General features: G+C 53.8%; 9 protein-coding genes across 9 annotated transcripts; 6 read left to right on the forward strand and 3 right to left on the reverse strand.

Moving 5' to 3' along the window:
- Positions 1-660: 660 nt before the first annotated feature.
- Positions 661-1677, reverse strand: PG998_007100 (mitochondrial 54S ribosomal protein uL1m; the record flags this gene model as incomplete). The annotated part of the gene is made up of 2 exons (XM_066873916.1): positions 661-1330; positions 1406-1677. 2 exons carry the CDS (start codon positions 1675-1677, stop codon positions 661-663), a joined length of 942 nt encoding a protein of 313 aa, XP_066729861.1.
- Positions 1678-2127: 450 nt separating this feature from the next.
- PG998_007101 (glutamate--tRNA ligase cytoplasmic) lies at positions 2128-4023 on the forward strand (the record flags this gene model as incomplete). Its single annotated transcript, XM_066873917.1, has 1 exon — positions 2128-4023. One exon carries the CDS (start codon positions 2128-2130, stop codon positions 4021-4023), a length of 1896 nt encoding a protein of 631 aa, XP_066729862.1.
- Positions 4024-4131: 108 nt separating this feature from the next.
- PG998_007102 (uncharacterized protein) lies at positions 4132-4769 on the reverse strand (the record flags this gene model as incomplete). Its single annotated transcript, XM_066873918.1, has 2 exons — positions 4132-4684; positions 4762-4769. 2 exons carry the CDS (start codon positions 4767-4769, stop codon positions 4132-4134), a joined length of 561 nt encoding a protein of 186 aa, XP_066729863.1.
- A 1334-nt stretch (positions 4770-6103) lies between these two features.
- Positions 6104-7195, forward strand: PG998_007103 (uncharacterized protein; the record flags this gene model as incomplete). Its single annotated transcript, XM_066873919.1, has 2 exons — positions 6104-6563; positions 6639-7195. The coding sequence occupies 2 exons, from the start codon at positions 6104-6106 to the stop codon at positions 7193-7195; spliced, it is 1017 nt and encodes a 338-aa protein (XP_066729864.1).
- Positions 7196-7908: 713 nt separating this feature from the next.
- On the forward strand, positions 7909-8528 carry PG998_007104 (uncharacterized protein; the record flags this gene model as incomplete). The annotated part of the gene is made up of 2 exons (XM_066873920.1): positions 7909-8222; positions 8378-8528. 2 exons carry the CDS (start codon positions 7909-7911, stop codon positions 8526-8528), a joined length of 465 nt encoding a protein of 154 aa, XP_066729865.1.
- Positions 8529-8596: 68 nt separating this feature from the next.
- Positions 8597-9865, reverse strand: PG998_007105 (uncharacterized protein; the record flags this gene model as incomplete). Its single annotated transcript, XM_066873921.1, has 1 exon — positions 8597-9865. The coding sequence occupies one exon, from the start codon at positions 9863-9865 to the stop codon at positions 8597-8599; it is 1269 nt and encodes a 422-aa protein (XP_066729866.1).
- Positions 9866-11333: 1468 nt separating this feature from the next.
- PG998_007106 (paired amphipathic helix protein Sin3b) lies at positions 11334-11744 on the forward strand (the record flags this gene model as incomplete). The annotated part of the gene is made up of 2 exons (XM_066873922.1): positions 11334-11536; positions 11588-11744. 2 exons carry the CDS (start codon positions 11334-11336, stop codon positions 11742-11744), a joined length of 360 nt encoding a protein of 119 aa, XP_066729867.1.
- Positions 11745-12707: 963 nt separating this feature from the next.
- On the forward strand, positions 12708-14147 carry PG998_007107 (uncharacterized protein; the record flags this gene model as incomplete). The annotated part of the gene is made up of 2 exons (XM_066873923.1): positions 12708-13015; positions 13094-14147. The coding sequence occupies 2 exons, from the start codon at positions 12708-12710 to the stop codon at positions 14145-14147; spliced, it is 1362 nt and encodes a 453-aa protein (XP_066729868.1).
- Positions 14148-18504: 4357 nt separating this feature from the next.
- PG998_007108 (phosphate transporter) lies at positions 18505-20436 on the forward strand (the record flags this gene model as incomplete). Its single annotated transcript, XM_066873924.1, has 3 exons — positions 18505-18586; positions 18677-20092; positions 20153-20436. 3 exons carry the CDS (start codon positions 18505-18507, stop codon positions 20434-20436), a joined length of 1782 nt encoding a protein of 593 aa, XP_066729869.1.
- Positions 20437-20629: the final 193 nt, after the last annotated feature.

A 20629-nucleotide genomic window follows, 5' to 3' on the forward strand; every position in this document is an offset into this window, starting at 1 on the left:
GTGTGTTGCCCATCTCCAAAGCGGGATGTGATTTCGAGGTCCGCTGCAGCCTGTATCATATTAAAGCTCTGCATTGTCGGTGCGGCGATGCCAGGGATCGACCTTTTGGCTGAATACGTCAACCCAATCGGCAATGAGACTACGGCAGTAATTGGCCGTTAGCAAAGCTGCTATAGCTGTATGAGAAACCACCTGGGCATTGGAGAATGGCAAATCAATAAAAGCGAAATCGAGTCAAATATCCTGCATATATGACTCATGCAGGTCCCCGAATATCCAGCGAAAGCTTGTTCGTCTCGACGAGGACGAGTTGGACACCAGTGAACCAAGTGCATGAACAGACTGTGACTGGACGAGAGAGATGATTGTGGGCCGCGGCAGCAGGCACGAGTAGACAAACCAGATTTGAAGGGAGAAAAGGAATATGGCCCGATTGCAAGTCGCATGCTCAATGCCCCTGGTTTCATTCTGTCCCTGGTTACATGCCGGATATACCGTGCTGCGCGTCGCCGTCAATCAAACATCATGGAGCTTCAACTGCCCCGTCGCCGAAATGTGCAGGCATCCGGAGAATGTCAAGACAATGGGTGATAGATAATATACATGTTATATATACAGTTTCGTACAGATCATCGCCCTTGTCCGTTTGTGTATTGGCAATTACATAGCGGTGGCCAAGTATGCCGGGTCCAGCTTCTCGTCGGTGGGCAAGAAACCACCGTTCAGGGTGAAACCGGGCCCGTTGGTCGAGGACAGAACCACCTCAATGATGTCCTTGTCGACTCTGTCCTCCATGCGCGCGATGTCGGCCTTGATCGACTCAATGAAGGTCTTGACGTTGTCCGACAACTGCCGGGGAGAGTATTGGATGTTGCCGATGGGGATGCGGATGACACCGATCTTCTCCCTGTAGGTCTCAGCGCCGACCATCTCTTGCATCATGGTCTTCACGCTCTTGGTGATGGTGTTGGTCTTCAAACTAGGCATCAGACCCTTGGGACCGAGCACGCGTCCCAGTCCAGCCTTGTTGAGTGCCTGCACGGAATCGGTGTGGCAGATCAGCCGGTTGAAAGGGAGGTTGTTGGGATTCGCCTTGATGATTTCGAAGAGAGATTGCTCTCCGAAAGCGACAGCGCCGCCAGTTCGTGCGTCGTGCATGGCATTGCTACCCTCGGGGCAGATGACAGCGATACGGGTGTCATTCTTGACGGGGTGGGGGAAGCGTATCCGGTTACGGATGACGGGTCCGTTCTTGATGGTGCGGACTTTGAGGGCTACTTCGTAGGTGACTGAGGAAGGAGGCCGGCCGACTTCTGCAGCGCGAATATATCTATCCAAGCCCGTACATCAGCACAGCGCCCAACTAAAAGAAGAATTGAGGGCACATGTCCCGGGCATAACTTACCGCATAGCATCACACAGGGAGAACTGCTCGCCCTTGCCAGTAGGTACGGCGTACTTGTACTCTTTGAATCGCTGTTGACGCTTCTTCTTCTTCAGCTTCTCCTTCTCCCTTGCTCGCGCCTGCATCTGCGCAGTACCACCGCCGGCGCATCGTATCTGGGTGGTGGCGGAGGGCGCGAGGAATCGTGGTATCGTAGATGCGGCTGCTGGCCGGGAAGCAGGCGACAAGCTCAGTCTTGCCAACGAGGCAAGGAATTGACTGGTGCTCGCCATCCTGAGCTGAGGAATGGCTTGAATGCGGATGACAATGCCGCAATTTGGTGCCAGATCTTGAACGTCCGGAAGCTTCAAAATTTACCAGCAGCTACAAGGCTGGGCAAGAGACGCTAATCAGCGCTCGGGCCCCTGGACTAACACACCCGCAGCCCGTTTATCAAACTAATCCCAATTAACACATATCGGTTACACGCGTATCTTATCGCAGCTACCGTCCTCTGCCAGCCGCAACCTACCCCTCCTCAGCTGCCACGAATTTACGGTGCTTCCATTGAGTACCCCGCCACAATAAGGTGACTCGATTTCGGGCCTGCATCGGGTGGGTTGATTCGAAAAATCGTCACTTTCCGGCATTGACTCACGAGTTAGATCTCATATCAAGCTCTCGACCTCCCTTCGTGAATATCGTCTGTCTCCACCCTACGAAGCCAACGATAGATCCAAAAAATGAAGGCTGACGAGCTTGTTGCCATTTCCACCTCCCTGGGAGGGGACTTCAAGTCCATTGAGGGCCATCTCGTGCGCCTCGAGAAGCACTTGGTCCTGCGAACCTACCTCGTCGGTCACCAGCTCAGCGAGCTCGACACCAAGATCTGGCTCGCCATCAAGACCAACCGTGCCGCCGTCTCTTTCGTCAAGAAGGGAACCTACCCCAACCTGGCCCGATGGTTCACCTACATCGAGCAGGTCCACCCCGAGATCCAAGCTGAGGTCAAGGCCGCCGACAATGCTCGCCGCGCCAAGGTCGCAGCCGCCAGCAAGGCCGGAGCAAGCTACAACTTGGCCCTCCAGGATGTTGAGAAGGGTGTCGTCACTCGGTTCTTGCCTGAGCCCTCTGGCTACCTCCACATTGGTCACGCAAAGGCCGCCCTCCTTAGCGACTACTTTGCCCACCAAGCTTACGACGGAAAGCTCCGCCTGCGGTTGGATGACACCAACCCTAGCAAGGAGAAGGAGGAGTTCCAGGATGCTATTGTCGAGGACTTGGCTCTGATGGGTGTCAAGCCTGACTTCGTGACTTACACGTCCGACTACTTCGATCACCTCTACGATACCTGCCTGAAGCTGATCAACGAGGGCTTCGCCTACGCCGACGACACCGATGTCGAGACCATGCGCGACGAGAGAATGAAGGGTATCGAGTCCAAGCGAAGACGTCGCACGGTGGAGGAGAACCTGAACATCTTCGACCAGATGAAGAACGCTACGGAGGAGGGTCTGAAGAACTGCATTCGCGTCAAGATCTCCGTAGACAACCCCAATAAGGCCATGAGAGATCCCGTCATCTACCGATGCAACAACGTCGATCCCCACCACCGAACCGGCAGGAAGTGGAACATCTACCCTACCTACGACCTGGCATGCCCTGTCGTGGACAGCTTGGAGGGTGTTACACATGCTCTGCGATCCACCGAGTATACTGATCGCAACCCCCAGTTTGAGTGGTTCTTGGAGACCCTCAAGCTCCGCAAGGTTCACATGTGGGATTTTGCCCGTATGAACTTCATTCGCACGTTCCTGTCTAAGCGCAAGCTGGCCAAGCTTGTGGACACCGGCCGCGTCTGGGGCTGGGACGACCCTCGTATGCCCACTATCCGCGGTATTCGCCGTCGCGGTATGACCATCCCTGCCCTGCGAGACTTCATCCTCAAGCAAGGCCCCTCTCGCAACGTGGTCGTCATGGACTGGACCAGCTTCTGGGCCGCCAACAAGAAGGAGATTGACCCTGTGGTGCCCCGACACACTGCTGTCTCGGTGAAGGATGCCGTCAAGGTGGTCGTAATGGGTGACGAGGCACCTGCTGAGCCTTTCACCTCTGATAAGCCGAAGCACCCTAAGAACCCTGATGTGGGTACCAAGAAGATGGCCTTCAGCAAGGAGCTTATCCTCGACCAAGCCGACGTGAAGCTGTTCAAGAACGACGAGGAGATCACGTTGATGCAGTGGGGCAATGCTCACGTGCGTGCCATCCCTGCCGCCGAACCCATCGACCAAATCACTGTCGAATTGAACCTGAAGGGTGATGTTCGATCGACTGATAAGAAGGTCACGTGGCTGTCTACCCAGGGCCAGCAGCTCATCAAGGCCGAGCTGTGGGAGTTCGATTACCTTCTGACCAAGGACAAGCTGGAGGAGGAGGACGATCTGGAGAAATTCTTGAACCCTTCAACGGCTGTGATGGAGGAGGCCTGGTGCGACGAGGGCGTCAAGGAGCTCAAGAAGGATGACATCATCCAGCTCGAGCGCAGGGGCTACTACCGCGTCGATGCCGGCGTGGATGAGGGCGACAAGAAGGGAACCATCATCCTCTTCGCGATCCCCACGGGCAAGGCGTCGAAATAAATGGAAATCAGTAAAACATGTTGCGATAGATGAAGTTACGACAAATGAGGAAAAGCAAGTCTATGTCTCATACATGAACATGAGAGAATCAGAGTGGCCGTGAAATGATTACAGTGCTAAACTGACAGAAATCCATGGTTTTTCTGGCCCGCGAGATCTATGAAAAACAATTTGATTAATATATATCCCCTTATTCATGTCCGACTTTTTCCAGTTGCCTTCGGCGTTGCCTGTGCCTCCCTTTATCACTTTGGCGTCACGGAAGATGTCTTCAATGCCGGCAGCGCCCATAGCGAGAGCCCCATTCGCCTTAGTGCCCCAGCTGGCGCTGAAGTTGATAGCGCAGTCCCCGCGGCTCGCAACACGGATAGTGTGAGGCCCATCCATCAGGTCGCCGTTCATGAAGGCCCATTTCGCCCGAGTACCCTTGGCGTTCTCGACCAGTGTCTTGCAGTTGCTCCACCGGACTGGCCCGTCGCTGCCAGTAAGTGGTATGGGGAGTTCAAGTTCGTTGAATGAAATGTTACCACAGAGGTCCGTGTGACCGTCCTTGCAGGCGTTGGGCGGGTACTTCTCAATGCCGGATTTTGTTCCGGCGGTGTCGGGTCTCGGGCATAGCGGGGGCGGGTTGATGCGGTCACTGGACAACTCGGCTGCTAGGCTGAGGCCTATTAGAGAGGCGAAGACTTAGGCAGTAATCATTCAATGCACTTCCAAAGTTATGCTCTTATTATATACCTAATCATGTGTTATACAAGGTACACGAAAAGTCACATGCAAGGGATGCAAGGCTGTCGCGTGGCTAATGGCTTTACTAAAAGGGGGCGAAGGAAAGGAAGAGGGTACAAAGCTGACGGGGAAATCAACGACTGAAATACTTCTACAACATCGATAAAAATGTTGATTTTATCAAACTATATAACTGCATCATTCCCATGCTAAATAATGACCTCATTACGTGAAAGTTTGCAGCCCACGATTGCGCTGCGGGCTGCTGTCACTACGAAGTTGACGGACTGGTGCCTTTGAGCTCTAGGATTCAAGCGAATGATTTTCCATATGCACTGAGTCCTGGAGAGATTGAACAATGGAGATTCGATACGAGGTAGATCTTTGTCCTCTCTCCTCCCTTTGTCCATTTGTGAAGGGCGATACAAGCCGTTTAACGACATGGATCAAACAGTTCGATTGGACAACTGCCTTCATTTCCCTTCTACCGAGGGAACCTCTTTATAAATCCATCGTAATTCCAAGTTCTTTCAGGTGGTGCGTGGAAAAGGATTGGCGCGCTTCAGTGGTATGGGCACGGGGATACGCAACCATACATGTGAGGCCGGCCCATCTAAGAGGGAGGTTGCTCAGACTAAATACTTCGCTTAGACTAAACCGGGTTCTCTCCATGTGTTCTTCTAGGTTGTGATTTCTCGGCCGCAAACAGGACGAAAACCAGCACACCACGCACCGGGTAAGCGACTTCAACATCAAGAAGCAAGCGTGGGAGAAGCCGTCAAACAATCAAAACCCCAGATGCCAAGTCCCATGATGCATGACCTGCCTAGTTAGAAACCACGTTGACAGCAGAGAGTGGCTTGACAGTCAATTGCCGGCAAGGCAGCGTGTTAGTCGGTTAAATTAGACTAGAGCGGCTGCCAAGACTATATCAATGGCACTATGCTCTCTACCTGATTGGTGGAATTGCTGGTGCATCCACCTAGCGCCAAGACGGAAGACTAGCACCACGGCTCGGCAAGCCTCCGGATCCCCTTTTTGATCAGCATTGACAGGTGACACAAGGTCGTTTGCGTCGCCTCATCCGCACATCAGCTGAGGGAAACATGCGGGGACGACCTGAAGTAGAGGCGCCGGAGGATTTGCAGCATGGATCGACGGCATGCATACGACAGACATTTCCCTGATGATCGGACGACCGGGGCTGAGATGTAGTGTCCGTAGGCACTGGGGCCTGGTCTGGGGCCATGTATAAAAGGGACTGATCCGTCGAGACACGAAAGTCGCACACCCTTAGTAGACCAAGCCATCCTGGAGCAGGCAACACGAGAACTGCCAGCTAGTCTTCGTAATGCGTTCCTTCCTCACCGCAACCGTCGCCCTCCTGGGCGCCACTGGCCTGGTCGACGCCGCCTCGGCCGGATGTGGCAAGTCCCCGCCGTCGTCGGGTACCAAGTCCATGACGGTCAACGGCAAGAACCGCCAGTACATCCTGCAGCTCCCCAGCAACTACGACAGCAGCAAGCCGCACAAGCTCGTCTTCGGGTACCACTGGCGCGATGGTAGCATGAACGACGTGGCCAACGGCCAATTCTACGGCCTGCGACCGCTCGCCGGTGACTCCACCGTCTTCATCGCACCCAACGGCCTCAACGCGGGTTGGGCCAACAACGGGGGCGAGGATATCACATTCACCGACCAGCTGCTCAAGTCAGTCCAGGACACCGTCTGTATCGACGAGGGCAACATCTTCGCTACGGGTTGGAGCTATGGTGGTGCTATGAGCTTCAGCGTTGCGTGCTCACGACCTAGTAAGTCCTCCCCACGCCATTCTTTTCGATGCTTCACGTGAATCGCATTGGTGAATTGTACTGACTTCCGCCTAGACGTCTTCAAGGCCGTCGCCGTTATCGCCGGCGCCCAGCTTTCGGGCTGCAGCGGTGGCACCACGCCCGTGCCCTACCTGGGCATCCACGGCGCCGCAGACAACGTGCTGCCCATCGCGTTGGGGCGGCAGCTGCGCGACAAGTACCTGGGTCTCAACGGGTGCGCGAGCAAGAACGCCCAGGAGCCCGGCGCAGGTGCTGGCAACCACATCAAGACCGTCTACGAGTGCCGTGCCGGCCAGCCCGTCTGGTGGATCGCCCACGGCGGTGGCCACGTGCCCGACCCGTCCGACTCCAACGGCAACAAGTGGGCGCCCGGCGAGACCTGGTCGTTCTTCACCGAGGCTATCGGTGGTGGCAGCGGTGGTGGTGGATCAAGCCCGGGCACGCCTGCGACAACGACGACGGCGGGCACTTCGCCTACGGCCAATCCGGGTGGCGGCAACTGCGTGGCCAAGTATGCTCAGTGTGGTGGTCAAGGATGGAGTGGTGCGACGTGCTGCCAGAGTGGAAGCGCTTGCAAGGTTTCCAACGAATGGTATTCACAGTGTATCTAGCTCTGACACCATTGGTGCTTCCCCGTAGCTGTCGGTGTTGCATTTGTTTTAGAACACCGCCACAAGGTAGAATCATTGTGGTCGTAAAGCTCGTCAATGATACCTTGCTGCATACCGAAAATCAGATCAGATCGCCACTGAATAAAACAACGTCTAACGAGACTCACACTCTCTTCAAAACGTTCGTAGATCTCACACCTGATTTGTCGATGTCCCGTTTGAGCAGGTGATTAGTTGGCATAAGGCATGAAATGGAGACAGTGTCCGAACCACAACCAATACGTTCACCGTGATGTCTTTCATTCAAGACAAAGAGAATCCAAAATAACCGCAGATTTCTGAGTGGAACTGAAATAAAAACATTCTCTTTGTTCTCTATCTCTGTTTTTGTTCAATCACATGACCGGGTCGGGATGTGCTTGATAGGGGTAATAGCAGCCGACTATATATAGGGGGGAACGCTTAGATAGCTCAGGAACATCATAAGCACCCAATATGTTATAAACATTTGACAAGTGCCAGTGAGACAAAAAGCTCTAGGACTGTTCAAGTCCAAGTTAGAGAAGTATATATATAGACCGTACCACCTTGACCAGAATAACTTCTTTTTTTCTCCCTATCAAATTATCATTTGATAATTAGCAACCTACCGACAACTTCACCTTCTGCTAGATTAAAAGGGATACTTGATATCTCTATTTGCCACGCACAACATGTCCGCTTACAGCACCGCACAATCTGGAGGCAACTCCCACGTCCACGGTAAGACTTTCGAGTCCTTCCTGGAACCGGCGCCTAAACGGCGCAACTTCTTCTTGCGGCTGTTTTGTGGAAGTGGAAACACCCACCATAAAGACAGACACGTCGTTTCAGCCCACGACGTGCGGCAGACCCGTTCCGCGCAGGTGTCCCAGCCTTCGGCTGGCGCCCGCCGCAAGGCGCGGCACACCGGGGATACTCAGGGGCTGTACAGGACCAGAACCGGCTACAACGCCGATACTGGCAGCGTCTACTACAGCCCCCGTTAGTAAGTAGCCCATTAGTAACTACAGTGGTTTTCTATTTCCCTTCCCCTCCCCCGTCCTTCTAACCTCCCTTCTTTTAACTTAGTAGTTTAACTCGTAATTACTAAATTGACTAATTTTGGCTGACTTCCTGACTCCGTAACCACCGTAAAATTAGCGGCGTTACTGATGTAATCAAGCGCGGATTTCCCATGCTTCGAGGCCACTACAACGTTTCCCGTTTGATCACCGCCTTCAACACCAAGGCATGCTGCATTTTCGACAGTGTGCAACTCGCTCAACTAAGACGCTCTTCCATGTCCCGCTAGATATTGTCTCAAGCGCACTTGAGCAACACGACGACTCTCTTTGATGCGCTGATGGGAGGGCGTGACTCTTAAGCGTCCAGTTTTAACAACCCCAGCTCGGGTGTGTGCTGCGACAAATCCACGACCATCTTGGGCTTCCAGTGCCGGCTGCCCTCAGCCATGTCGAGGGACACGCTACCTACGTCAGGTACTATGCCAAACGTATCAGGCCCAAATAACCAGAACCCAGCCGCGTCCAGAAGATCACGACTTAGTCTTGCATGATCTTCCTCGCTCAAACGCTCTCCTCGTAAAGGCTTCTTGAGGTCCGTCATCCACTTGGACCAGCTGGCATCTTGCGTCCGCAGATATTCGACAAAGGCTTCACGCCCCTTCATTCCCCCAGTCGTATCGTGATCAGACCATACAGAGTAGAGGTACCAGAAAGGGATAGAAGAAGGAGGCACGCCGTATTTGGCGAGAAGAGACCGCCATAGATATACTTCTCGACGGGGATCAACGCCCACGGCGAGATGGGACAGATCTTTCTGTACAGGTCTCGGGTCATGCCCCAGGACTTCAAAATCAGTGGATTGGATGGACTGAAAGTGCGGCATCACAGGTGCAGAGCGGTTCTGGTGGAAAGACCCGCCAGGCCACGAGAAGATCCCGAACATGGTCCGAGCCCCGCTCCCGGGGTTTATACAGGCGTAAAAGGCTCGTATGCTTTGCGAAAGAAGCTTTTTGAGTGCTTGCGCGGCGGATGGGTGCAGCGTGGCGGGGTCGAGCTCGCCAAGGTGGCCAAGGTCGTTCATGTTGAGACCCATGGCGAGATGTGCGATCCCGGTGCCTTTGGGGTCAGAAGCCACCATATCGTGGAGAAAGGACACTAGAGCGTCAGTACGCGCGTACATCTGGGAGAGCTGAATCTGCAGTATATCGGTATCTGGATTCAGGCAAAGGCGGCCTGGCTCATCCGGCGTAAGCGGCACGGAGACCCGGTAGAAAGCCACAAACGCCTGTCTAGCTTCGCGGTTGACGGACGACAAGATGGACGCCCACGGCCGAAACTTAGCCACAAGCAGATGGTATGGGTCTCCGCTGATCAAGTTTCCCAAATGGTTCTTGGAGGCGAACAGTTGTCGTTTCTTTCCCTCTCTGTTCTGTTGCATCAATTGTGATCGGGGCCGAGTGATCATGATACTGATGAATCGGTTACTCGGGAAACAAAACGTCCAGATTTTCAGGCGCAGCTCAAGAGGGAGCTGACCGAAATGGGGAAACAACGAGGGTGGCGACACATGTTTGGGTGCGTCGACATCGTTGAGGATGCGATACTCTCGTCGTGGTGAATCCATGGCTTTGGCAGGGATGAGGAATGAAACGACTTTCCATAGTAGGGGACTTTTCTTGAGAGTAATCTCTATGAACGCTCCGCACTTTGGGCCCCTGCAACGTGGCGTCTGTGATGCTGTGCCGTATTAAAGTGCCGTGCCACACACCGCCGACCCGAACAGTTCCCCCTATGCGGCACATCAGCTCCAGATAGAAATCTTTTCTCGGCGGCACAGTCACTAGAAGGCCATTTTGCAGAGTCAGCCCGCCGGATGGGGTCTCTCGAGAGTGACGAAAAGTACACTATTGATTTGACATCTCGGCCAAGTCGGCTCGCCGGAACTTAGTCCCCATGCCAATGTCCGGCGCGATACTGAACAGCATCTCATCCGTGCAAATTGTCGGGGTACACGCCTGTCCATGCGGAACCCGAGGATGTTCGGGCCATGACTGCGCTCGCCAACGCGATTTGCGTCAGCGGCAATGGATGTCTTTCTGGAGGAAGGCCTACTTGTGCTGCTGACGATGCTCGCCCCCTCGGGTAAGTCAAGAAATACGAAACGGTGCTTGAGAATTTGGACTGTCTACTAACATGTGTACTACCCCAGTTACTGCTATTGTGCTTAGGGTGCTGGGCTGTATGTACAACTACCCAAGCCCCTGATCCTATCGTTCACCGACTTGGAAGGGCAATTTATCAACGCTATTTTCGATGTCAAAGCGAACGAGACCAGGCAGAAGCAGGACGTTTGGCTCAAGTGTTTGTTACTCTGATTAATCAGGCAGTCACTGTTGGTGATTCCAACTTCCGTGATTCTGCGCTTGGGTCGTCCCTTACGGCCGGCTCGTCTTATGCCAAAAACAGTCATGTCGTATCGTGATGGAGGCGACCACTAGGTACGCACACCACCATTGCCTCAGGAAGGGTGTGCCGGAACGCCAGTCAGGAGATCAAGAGGGCGATTGAATACTTCACTTGGTACTGGAGCACAACCTGAATCCACTTGACCCCTGAGTCCCATAGCCGTGAGCCTGGTCAATTTTTTTAGCACCGAACTGGCTTGGAATGAAATCGTGAGTAGGCCCTCGGAACCAACTTTAGGTATCTATGACGCAATTTTGAGACATGTGATAATGTTGAATGGACTGTGGCAATTATTCTTGTTAATAGTTCTCGGACAGGTCCAAACACGCCCCTTCTTCTCTATCCAAGGTTACGTACTAGGCAACGCCTTCCTTTCGCTCATCAGCGACTGCATGATGGGTAGATTCCAAAGTGAGCCAGGTGGACTGCTCAATCCAGCTAGTGAGCTGCAACTTCCTCCTGTAAACTACACACGAGAAATGGGCAGCACCTCTTGAAGCCACCGAGGACCATTAGTGCTGGCCCAGGACATCTCCAAGTCATTATCATTCACCATCATTCGCCATTCATTCGCCGCAACAGAATTACCCGAAGTATTTCACAAAGCCTGCGACTCGCGTGGAACGATGAGTGGACACGATCACACTCAGCCGCCGACCCAAGCCAACCCTCCGACGCCAAGCGGACAATCCAATAACCCTATGGGAGCCTTTCTCACTAACGCGTTTTCGTACATCGAACAAGTAAAAGTCGAATTCATAGACCGACCAGAGAAATATAGCCAGTTTCTTGACATCGTGAAGGAGTATAGGGAGCTCCATACCCAAGAGTAAGTGTACGGTATCCCCAAGTGCGTTCAAAGCGTAACTAACACTTTCAGTCCCACCACACTCACATGCATCTACCGAGTTGTTGTACTATTCCACGGCCACCCGCAACTCATCCTAGGCTACAATGCCTTCTTGCCCTGTGGCTATTCCCTCGAACTCGAGGACGAGAACACCGTGATCATCAATGCTCCGGGTCCAGCGGCCTAGCAGCTAGGCTGCAATCTTTCCGTCGACGACACCAACCACCAACGTAAGGTGTTCTCGGTATCCAGGGTGAATAATGGCTTTCGGGGGAAATGACAACTCAATTGAGGCTAATTACTAGATAAGGACTTACCAAAGACTCCACGTCTCGGAATAAGCAACACCACTCCATCTCCGTCTTCATAACCACTTCGGGTATGCCCTCAATGAACGAATACTGAAGTATGTCCTGGGCGACCCTGGCTACGGGGCTCGCCGTCCACCTTTAAATGCGGCAATAGCACGCGATGCAGGCGTAGAAAGCGTTGTAGCCCTCGCGCGGGAGAGAAGGCGCGTCATCGGGGCCGTTGTCTCCTTCTTCAGCCTCCGCACGACCCAAGACGTCTTCCACGGCATTTAGGTCGATACATCTAGCGAGCAAGGGTCGCATCCGGACACGGGTCTCTGCGTCATTGGCGGTTATCTCAAAGGGCCTTATGGTATCATAGGTTTCCACTGTTCGTGACTTTAGCCAGGTGTAACAAACACGGCGAATAAAAGTTTTCAGCTATCAACCTCCACAGAAACGTAACTCTATAATATACATCATAGGGCTTTCGCTTTTATTTGACAAACGTGAGAATCTCACGTCAATCCTATCTCTCAGGTTCACGTGACTTCGTTATGCCAGTATCCACGCCATTACGATGCGTTGGCGTACAGTAAGCGGGGAAATCGGGCATAGCGGCCGGCGTTGGCCAGAATGTTGGTCGCCGATTAGCGGCTGGACCTCGATGCTAATGCTAGTAGACGCGAAATTCGTCTAATTGTCAAACTGCGGGCGCCAAGCCCCGAAATGCACCCCTTGTCTCGGGTCAGCCCTACCCCCTCCGGCCAAGCCCTTACTCTGCGGCTCTGGGACATATAGCAGCCTTTCATCCATCCTCCCCCTTCGGCAACTCGTGCCCATTACGCCAGAAACCAACCATGGCCACAGCAACACCCAAGCCTTTCCGCGCCATCGTCGTCGGCGGCGGGTTGGTTGGTCTCACAGCCGCCCACATTCTCAGCAAAGCTGGCATCGATTTCATCGTGCTGGAGAAACATAGCTCCATCTTCACCTCGCGCGGGACACAACTGGCGCTGTGGCCGCAGACATTTCGCATATTCGATCAACTCGGCTTGCTGGACGCGGTGCGGCCGATCCTGGACTGGTGCAAGCGGACGTACGTTCTCTCTGCCGAGGATGCGAGCGTGAGGATGGAGGACTACACGTTTGACATCATGGAAAAACAGTAAGAAAGAAGCCATCAGCCGCTCGCGCATGCGCGATGCACGGAGATCATACGAAAGACTAAACCTCACAATCGCAGACATGGCTACCAGGTCCAATTTACGCAGCGCCACGAGATAATCAAGTTCCTCTTTGAGAGTCTACGAGAGAGTGCGAAAGCCAGCATACTACTTGGGAAGGCCGTGGACCAAATCATAGATGAGGAGGACCGCGTGACCGTGGTCTGCCACGACGGGACTTCGCATGTGGGCTCCATCGTCATCGGGGCAGACGGCGTTCACAGCAGGGTTCGGCTACTGACGCACGCTATGCGAGCCACAGTAGGACCAGAGGATTTGCCTGAGGCAGATCAGACACCGTTTACGACGTCGTACCGGCTGTACTTTGGCGATATACCCATATTGCCGGGATTGAAGCCGAACACCAAGTATGACGCAACCCACGACGGCATGACAAGCCAAATTGTCTACGGTACCGAGAAGGGCGCGTTTGGCATTTACGAGAAACTGGAAACGCCTACATCCAAGCCCAAACGATACACAGAAGCAGACAAAGCAGAGTTACTAAAGCGATGGGCCGACTTTTACATGGCCCCGGGACGGACTGTCTCCGACGTCGATTCGTTCCGGCTAGGCGACGCTGGTCTCATCAACCTCGAAGAAGGGATTATAGACGATTGGTACTGGAAACGTACCGTGCTAGTCGGCGACGCCGTACGCAAGCTCGAGCCGCACGCCGGCTTAGGCTACAACTGCGGCGTGACGGATCTCGTGGTCCTTATTAACAAGCTGCGCAAGCTATTACTGTGTCCCAACGAAGACAGCAGCAGCAGTAACGGCGCTCTTCCGGGTACGCAAGCTCTGGAAGGCCTCTTCAAGTCCTACCAGGCCGATCGGGCGGAAGACACGCAAGCCATGTCGGACACCTCGATGAAGACCGTTAGGATGTTGGCGTGGCCCGACTGGAAGTATAGGGTCTTGGCGAAATACGCTCTACCCTATCTTCCGCTTACCAGCATAGCCGCTAAGACCATCATTGGGCCGCTGGTCGCCGACACGCCGGTGCTCGAATGGTTAAAGGAAGGAGTGTTGCCGGCATCGGCAATGCCGTGGAAGCACCATCCCAAACTTTGAGCACATTAAACCTGGGCCCTGTACGCATAAGTCTACGGCGAGTACCTAACTTTCTATCTTTTTGGGTCTACTAGAGTAGTGGAAATTATCAAGGTGCAACATTATATAACTACTGCCAATACTTCACCGCTTCGCGACTACCCGGCCTTTCAATCCCTAACTCCCTCTAGCTGCTAATCGGCCAGATGAGTATGGCCAACCTTCTAGATACTCAAAGTCTCTGTCCCGTTGCTCTAGACACATATAGCACTTCAGAGGCACGCCTGAAAAGCGAAACTGTTTTTAGATGGCAAATGAACAACGCGGCCCTTATCGCGGCAATGTTTCCATAAGCTACAAGGGGTATGAAGCATCAAAGCTTTCTGTGTAGTATTATATACTGAGGTGGGACCGTTCCTACACTGCTATATTTCAACGCTTCGTCGCTTACGCTACTCCTCTATGGATACTTTCCTGCCTGTGTCAAAACCATATTGCCAAGGCATCTCAGCATTATAAGCCTTGATACCCTAGGCAGTAATTGACAAGAGGGACGGCGAAGAAGCCATCATTGTCTACCAAAGTGAGACATTGGTGGCCATGCTCCTCGTTGCTGTGACCTACAAAGTAGAATTTCCAATGACTGCGATCAAGGTCAGATGTGGCTCATAATCGGCGAAATGGTGAAATTTCTTGACGAGAGCCCTCGACTGGGTTCATTGCCAACTTGTACATGGAGGGGAGGGGGGAGGGGGATGAATCAAATATAAACCGAATAATATTTCGGAGGAGCCAGTAAATACAGGTTTAACTCTCCTCGAAGAAACATGAGGAGCACATCGGCGCACTCGAGCTCACGGTTCAGTGGTCCCATACATTTTGGCCCTCACCATTATTCTGTATGAAATGACAGAGGCCACCTGGTGACCGAGCTCTTTGTCCAAGCTAAATTGCCTTAGCAACTCACGATGCTCTTCGTTTTCTGCGCCGCCGTCTCATCGGACTTTGGGCTTTTCACGGCGGTCTTCCCGGTACTGTTTTCCATTGCACAGCTCTTGAAACAAAATTCGCAACTGGCCTGGCAGTGCCTGACGTCCTACCCTGCACTTCGAAATATGTCGACCTCGGACAGATCCTAGAGGGAATCGTGTGAGCCCAAGAGACAATTGCTTGCTTCGTCCTTGAAAGTCGATGGAAATCGACGCGTCGACTCGATCGAAATGTGTTAAGCGCGAGAGGAGAGGGTCTCAGAATAAGTTCCAGATTGCTGACCAGTTAGTGGCGACCGAGCTACTTGACCGAACATATGCCCCATGGTTGACGCCTCGGCTTACACTCCAATAGGGCTCGCCGCCGTATAAGCATACTAAGGAGGCCTCATGTGGCGTAATAAATCTGACTCATGATTTAATCATTGTTTCGATGTGTTCCAGACTCGATCTGCTCTTGCGTTTCGACATACTGGGCGTGGGGGAGAAAGGGGGAGACACGGATCTATTGGCCGTGTCAGCGCCATCCAAGCGATTTGATACTTTCGCGTGTAATTAGATGAGGACAGTCCCAAAATCTGAAATGGAACTGTTGGTGAACACCAATATTCGCGGAATCGAAGAGTAGAATAGTTTTGGCACGTTCGAATTCAGAGGGAGGAGGGGAGGCATTGTCGCTTTTCATCGCTGACTCGCATGGGTAATTTGGTATGGATGGATATACCTGACTAATACCAGTGAACATAACAAAATGATATGCGAAGGAAAGAGAAAAATGTGCAAGAAGGCGGATTATGCCTTTTCCTCGGCACCGAGAAGAAACACGTGCGCAGGGACTGATTTACGATACCCCTGGGGAGGTAGAGTCAGTCAGGTAAGACCCTTTCAACATGCAAGGTGGCAGGGTGGATGTCCTTGCTGGAGTGGAGGAGGGAACCCTTTCGTTTATCCTTGGTTTAGGATTCGGCGTTTGATTTGACAGAACTATGATCGTCAAAAGAGGGCAAAGAAGAGATGAACAAGCTCGGCTCATTGGACCCTTCGGGACACAGGGTGGCCAAAGGGGAAGCACCTAGTCCCCTGTCGCCTCCGATTCGAGAAACTCTGCTTGATGACTGCAGGACGCTAGTTGTATTTATCTCCGTCGTCTCTCATGCTAATAATAAATACTTTCTCGAGATCCGCCAGGGTAGTTACGTTGTATCATTGCATACTATGCGATAGAGCCAATCAAGTCGCGATCTCTGGATCAACTAGGATCTACGTCGCGCACACTCTTCTGGATTCACTACGGGAATTTGAGGGAAGGTCCAGGCGTGTGTAGACATGATCGACGATCGCTAGTTTATCAGCTCGTCGTCTTCGAATGGTGTCACATAGCCCAGTCACCCGTCGTCTCAAGGGCCATCAGCCCATGTTCCGGAGGAATACCTGACGGGCGCGCGGCCGCTAGTGCGCTTCGAAGAACGTGCCGCCAGACGTGCAGATGATACCTTCAGACCATGGCCCGGTTGCCAGATCGAGTAAGTGGAGAAAGCACCTGCATCGGTTGCTCGCATCGCCACCAATATGTGTGAGTTTTATCGGTTTGGATGTGTGCATCTGGAAAATGCTGTTGGCTGCATTACGGGCATGAGTGGACAACGTCCTGCATGTTCAGCTGCGAGTAGATGGATGGATGTATGCGTGCAGTGCCTGTATCGGCCCCGCCGTTCCCTGCAGTCAGTGTCGACACGGGAGGCTTCCCGGGAATATAGTCACAAGACATCAAACATCCCATGCTTCTAGAAGACTGGTATGGCGTATCCAGGCAGCCGGGTTTGCTTTTTGCTTTGCGGCCTCCCTTGACCGAGTCTGTACGTCGTGTCGGTGGCCATTTGCGTGTGTAGTTCACAAGCCATGGCGTTTCCCTGAGCCACCGCAGGCCTAATCGATCCGAACTCGCAGAAGTCGCAACAGAAATCGCCTAGATAGTCGATAGCCAACATCATAGTGGAGGCGAGTTCGGTAAGCCGAGACTTTTCTTTTGCGATGACGGGAACTGCATCGATGCACGGAAGGGCTAGGCGAACTCCTGGGAGAAAACGGAAGGGATGGAAAAGAAGAAACACCGACGCAAGCCCAGCTCGCGTCAGACGTGTCCAAGCAAGCTTGAGTGATGGCAAGCTTCTCTCAGCACTTGCGGCTGGCGCACCGGTTAGCTAGTTGGGTCCAGCGCTGGCCCCGAGTCCATCAACGGCTCAGACGTCGAGAAGGCAGCACGTGCGTGCGGTTGTTGAAGACGCCCAGCAATTGCCAAGAGAAAGTGGCTTCGAGGCTGCCAACCTTCGGTGCCTTAAGTAGAAGAATGTCCAGGGTCTAGACACTTTTTCGGTACCCGTCAGCTTCGGTCCCCCGCCTGTGAGGAGTGGGATGTAGGTACCTTGGAGTCTAGGAGTGCAGGCCACCACCCAGCAGTCTGGGTTGGGGGTGGCCGCTAGAGGCCACAGTGGGGTTTGGTGGCCCTCCGTTAGCCTTTGGGGCAGTTCCCAGCTCCCTAGGCACTAGGCTGCTAGGCTGCTAGGCTCCCTAGCATGCCCAGGCTGGACTAGCACCCCTAACCCGCTTAGCCGGGGAAGATGCAGCAACCTCACAGACGAGTCGATCCACCCACGTGGGACTTTGACGGCCCTTGATAGGCCTCCTCCTGCCTCTTCCCAACTTCAGCCAAGGCTGCGCCAAGAGCCGCATGTTGCCGCCGGCCCAATCAGACGTCGGCATGATTGATGAATTGCATTTACTACACCCTCGAATATCAACCTCGACAGTTCGTTCGTAAAAACTCTATGGCCAGCCCGTTGGCAATTAGACAAGACTCTGGCCCGATTCAGAGCCCATCTCCGAGCGTGTGGCGTATTCCGCCGAGCTCCAACAAGCAAATCCAAGACACGCTTGGCCGCCTGGGCCAGGCTTGTATCCTACGGCAGTATTCGCAAGCTTGAATCGCCTACCAAGCCATCCCATTCACTCATGTTGCGTCGCCAAGCCGCTCCCTCGCCAAGGCCTCGGTGACCCAAGCAAGCAAAGACGTCCGCCCATGAAGGCGACGGACCCCACGGTCCAGCTAACGGCGCGATGAGCATGTACATGCCCAGGTCTGCCCATGCAGCCATGCGCCTGGCGGGTGCGGGTCGTGTCTTTGGGCCACCCGACGGTTCAGCAAAGTTCAAGATATAAACGTGCAGCCCTCGCTTCATCCCATGCCTTCCTTCTTTTGTGACATCCATCGCTCGATCTTCATTCTGTGTCTCCAGCTCACGGTCTGAATCAAACGCAGTCCTCCACCAGGGCTTCTCGAGAGAGATAGAGACACCAGACGTATCCGGGTCGCTACATATCAACCCGCCAAGATGTCGTACCTTCACCAATACGACTACATCTTCGCCATAGGCACTTTGTTTGCCTTCCTGGACGCCTACAACAACGGTGCCAGTATGTGCTTCCTCTCCCCTACCCCTGGACCGCGTTTCCGACCTGTCTCATTCCCTACTCTTTACTAACCTTGACACTGCTGCTCTCCAGACGATGTTGCCAACGCGTGGGCCACCAGTGTCTCTTCCCGATCCATCTCGTACCGAATGGCCATGATCCTCGGCACCATCTTCGAGGTCTTGGGAGCCACCACGGTCGGTGCCCGTACCGCCGAGACGATCAAGAACGGTATCATTCCCCCGGATACCTTCAAGGATAACGCCCCGGTTCAGATGATGGCCTTCACCATCGCCCTGATTGCCGCCTCTACATGGGTCATGTGGTGCACCCGTCACTCTGCCCACGTCTCGTCCACCTACTCCCTTATCTCCGCTGTCGCCGGTGTTGGTGTTGCCACGGTCGGTGCCTCCAAGGTCAAGTGGGGCTGGAACGACGGCAAGGGTCTCGGTGCCATCTTCGCCGGTCTGGGCATGGCGCCTGCCATCTCCGGAGGATTCGGTGCTGCCATCTTCATGATGATCAAGCTGATTGTCCACATGCGCAAGAACCCTGCGCCCTGGGCCGTCTGGACCTCTCCTTTCTTCTTCCTCGTCGCCGGAACCATCTGCACCCTGTCCATTGTCTACAAGGGATCCCCTAACCTGGGTCTGGGCAAGAAGTCCCCCTCCTACATCGCCTCGGTCGTTGTTGGCACTGGTGCCGGTGTCTGCATCTGCGCTCTTATCTTCTTCGTCCCGTGGCTGTACGCCCGCATCCTGAAGCGCGATGCCAGCGTGAAGTGGTACCACATCTTCATGGGCCCTCTTCTGCTCAAGCGCCCCGTCGTTGCCGAGGCCGACCGCGCCGTGGTTCCCAAGTACGCCGTTGTTCAGGAAGATGACGAGTCCCTGCATTCCTCCAACTCGATCAAGCAACAGCAAGGAGAGAAGAATACCGAGCAGGAAAGGACCATGGTTGTTGCCGAGGGCCAGACCTCCAAGACCTACAAGGAGATCCAGGAGGAAGGTGATGCTAAGCTTCGCGCCAAGCTCATGGAGCACCGCGGCCCGATCGGTTGGGCCATGCGCACTCTCCGCGACAACCCCATGGGACCCGGCCAGATCTACGAGAAGCAGAACTTCATTACTGCCTGCAAGCGTCTCCCGGCCCAGATCACCGCCGCTCTGCTCTACGGTTTCCACTACGACATCCACGCCGCCCAGACTGGTATTGCCGGCACTCCCGATGGCATCCGCATGCAGCGTGTCTACGACGCGGCCGAGAAGTACCCCGACGAGGTCGAGCACACCTACTCCTTCATCCAGGTTCTCACTGCCTGCACTGCCTCTTTCGCTCACGGTGCCAACGATATCGGTAACTCGGTCGGTCCCTGGGCTGTCATCTACCACACCTGGTCCACCGGCAAGACTGCCGACAAGACTGCCAACGTCCCCGTGTGGCAGCTGGCTGTTCTCGCTCTCTGGATCTCGATCGGTCTCTGCACCTACGGTTACAACATCATGAAGGGTAAGCTCTACATCCCCAAATCCCAAACCATCTGAACTCGTACTAACTCGCATCCAATAGTCATGGGTAACAAGATCACTTACCACTCCCCCAGCCGAGGCTGCTCCATGGAGATGGGTGCCGCCATCACCGTCCTCGTGTTCTCGCAGTACTCTCTGCCGGTGTCTACGTCGATGTGCATCACCGGTGCCACCGTAGGTGTCGGTCTGTGCAACGGCACCATCCGGGCCGTCAACTGGCAGCGAGTCGGTCTGCTTGGTCTCTCGTGGATCATGACCATCCCCATCGCCGGTACCCTTGCCGGTTGCTTGATGGGTCTGTTCCTCAACGCTCCTCACTTCTAGGCGAGGCCCTCTTGATGCGGTCCGCGAAGCATCCTCGCTATTAGATTTGAGCGAGGTTATGATTGATGGATCTCATGGTTGTTGTTTGTGTTGTTGTATATACCCCGGTTACGACCGACCATTTGGATAGACTGTTGCTTGATATAGACTGTCATTAATTTATTCTACTACATTAATCGAGATGGAATTGAAC

Source organism: Apiospora kogelbergensis, assembly GCF_038363985.1.
Source record: "Apiospora kogelbergensis strain CBS 113332 chromosome Unknown utg000005l_segment0_segment0, whole genome shotgun sequence".
Classification (NCBI taxonomy): Eukaryota; Fungi; Ascomycota; class Sordariomycetes; order Amphisphaeriales; family Apiosporaceae; genus Apiospora; species Apiospora kogelbergensis.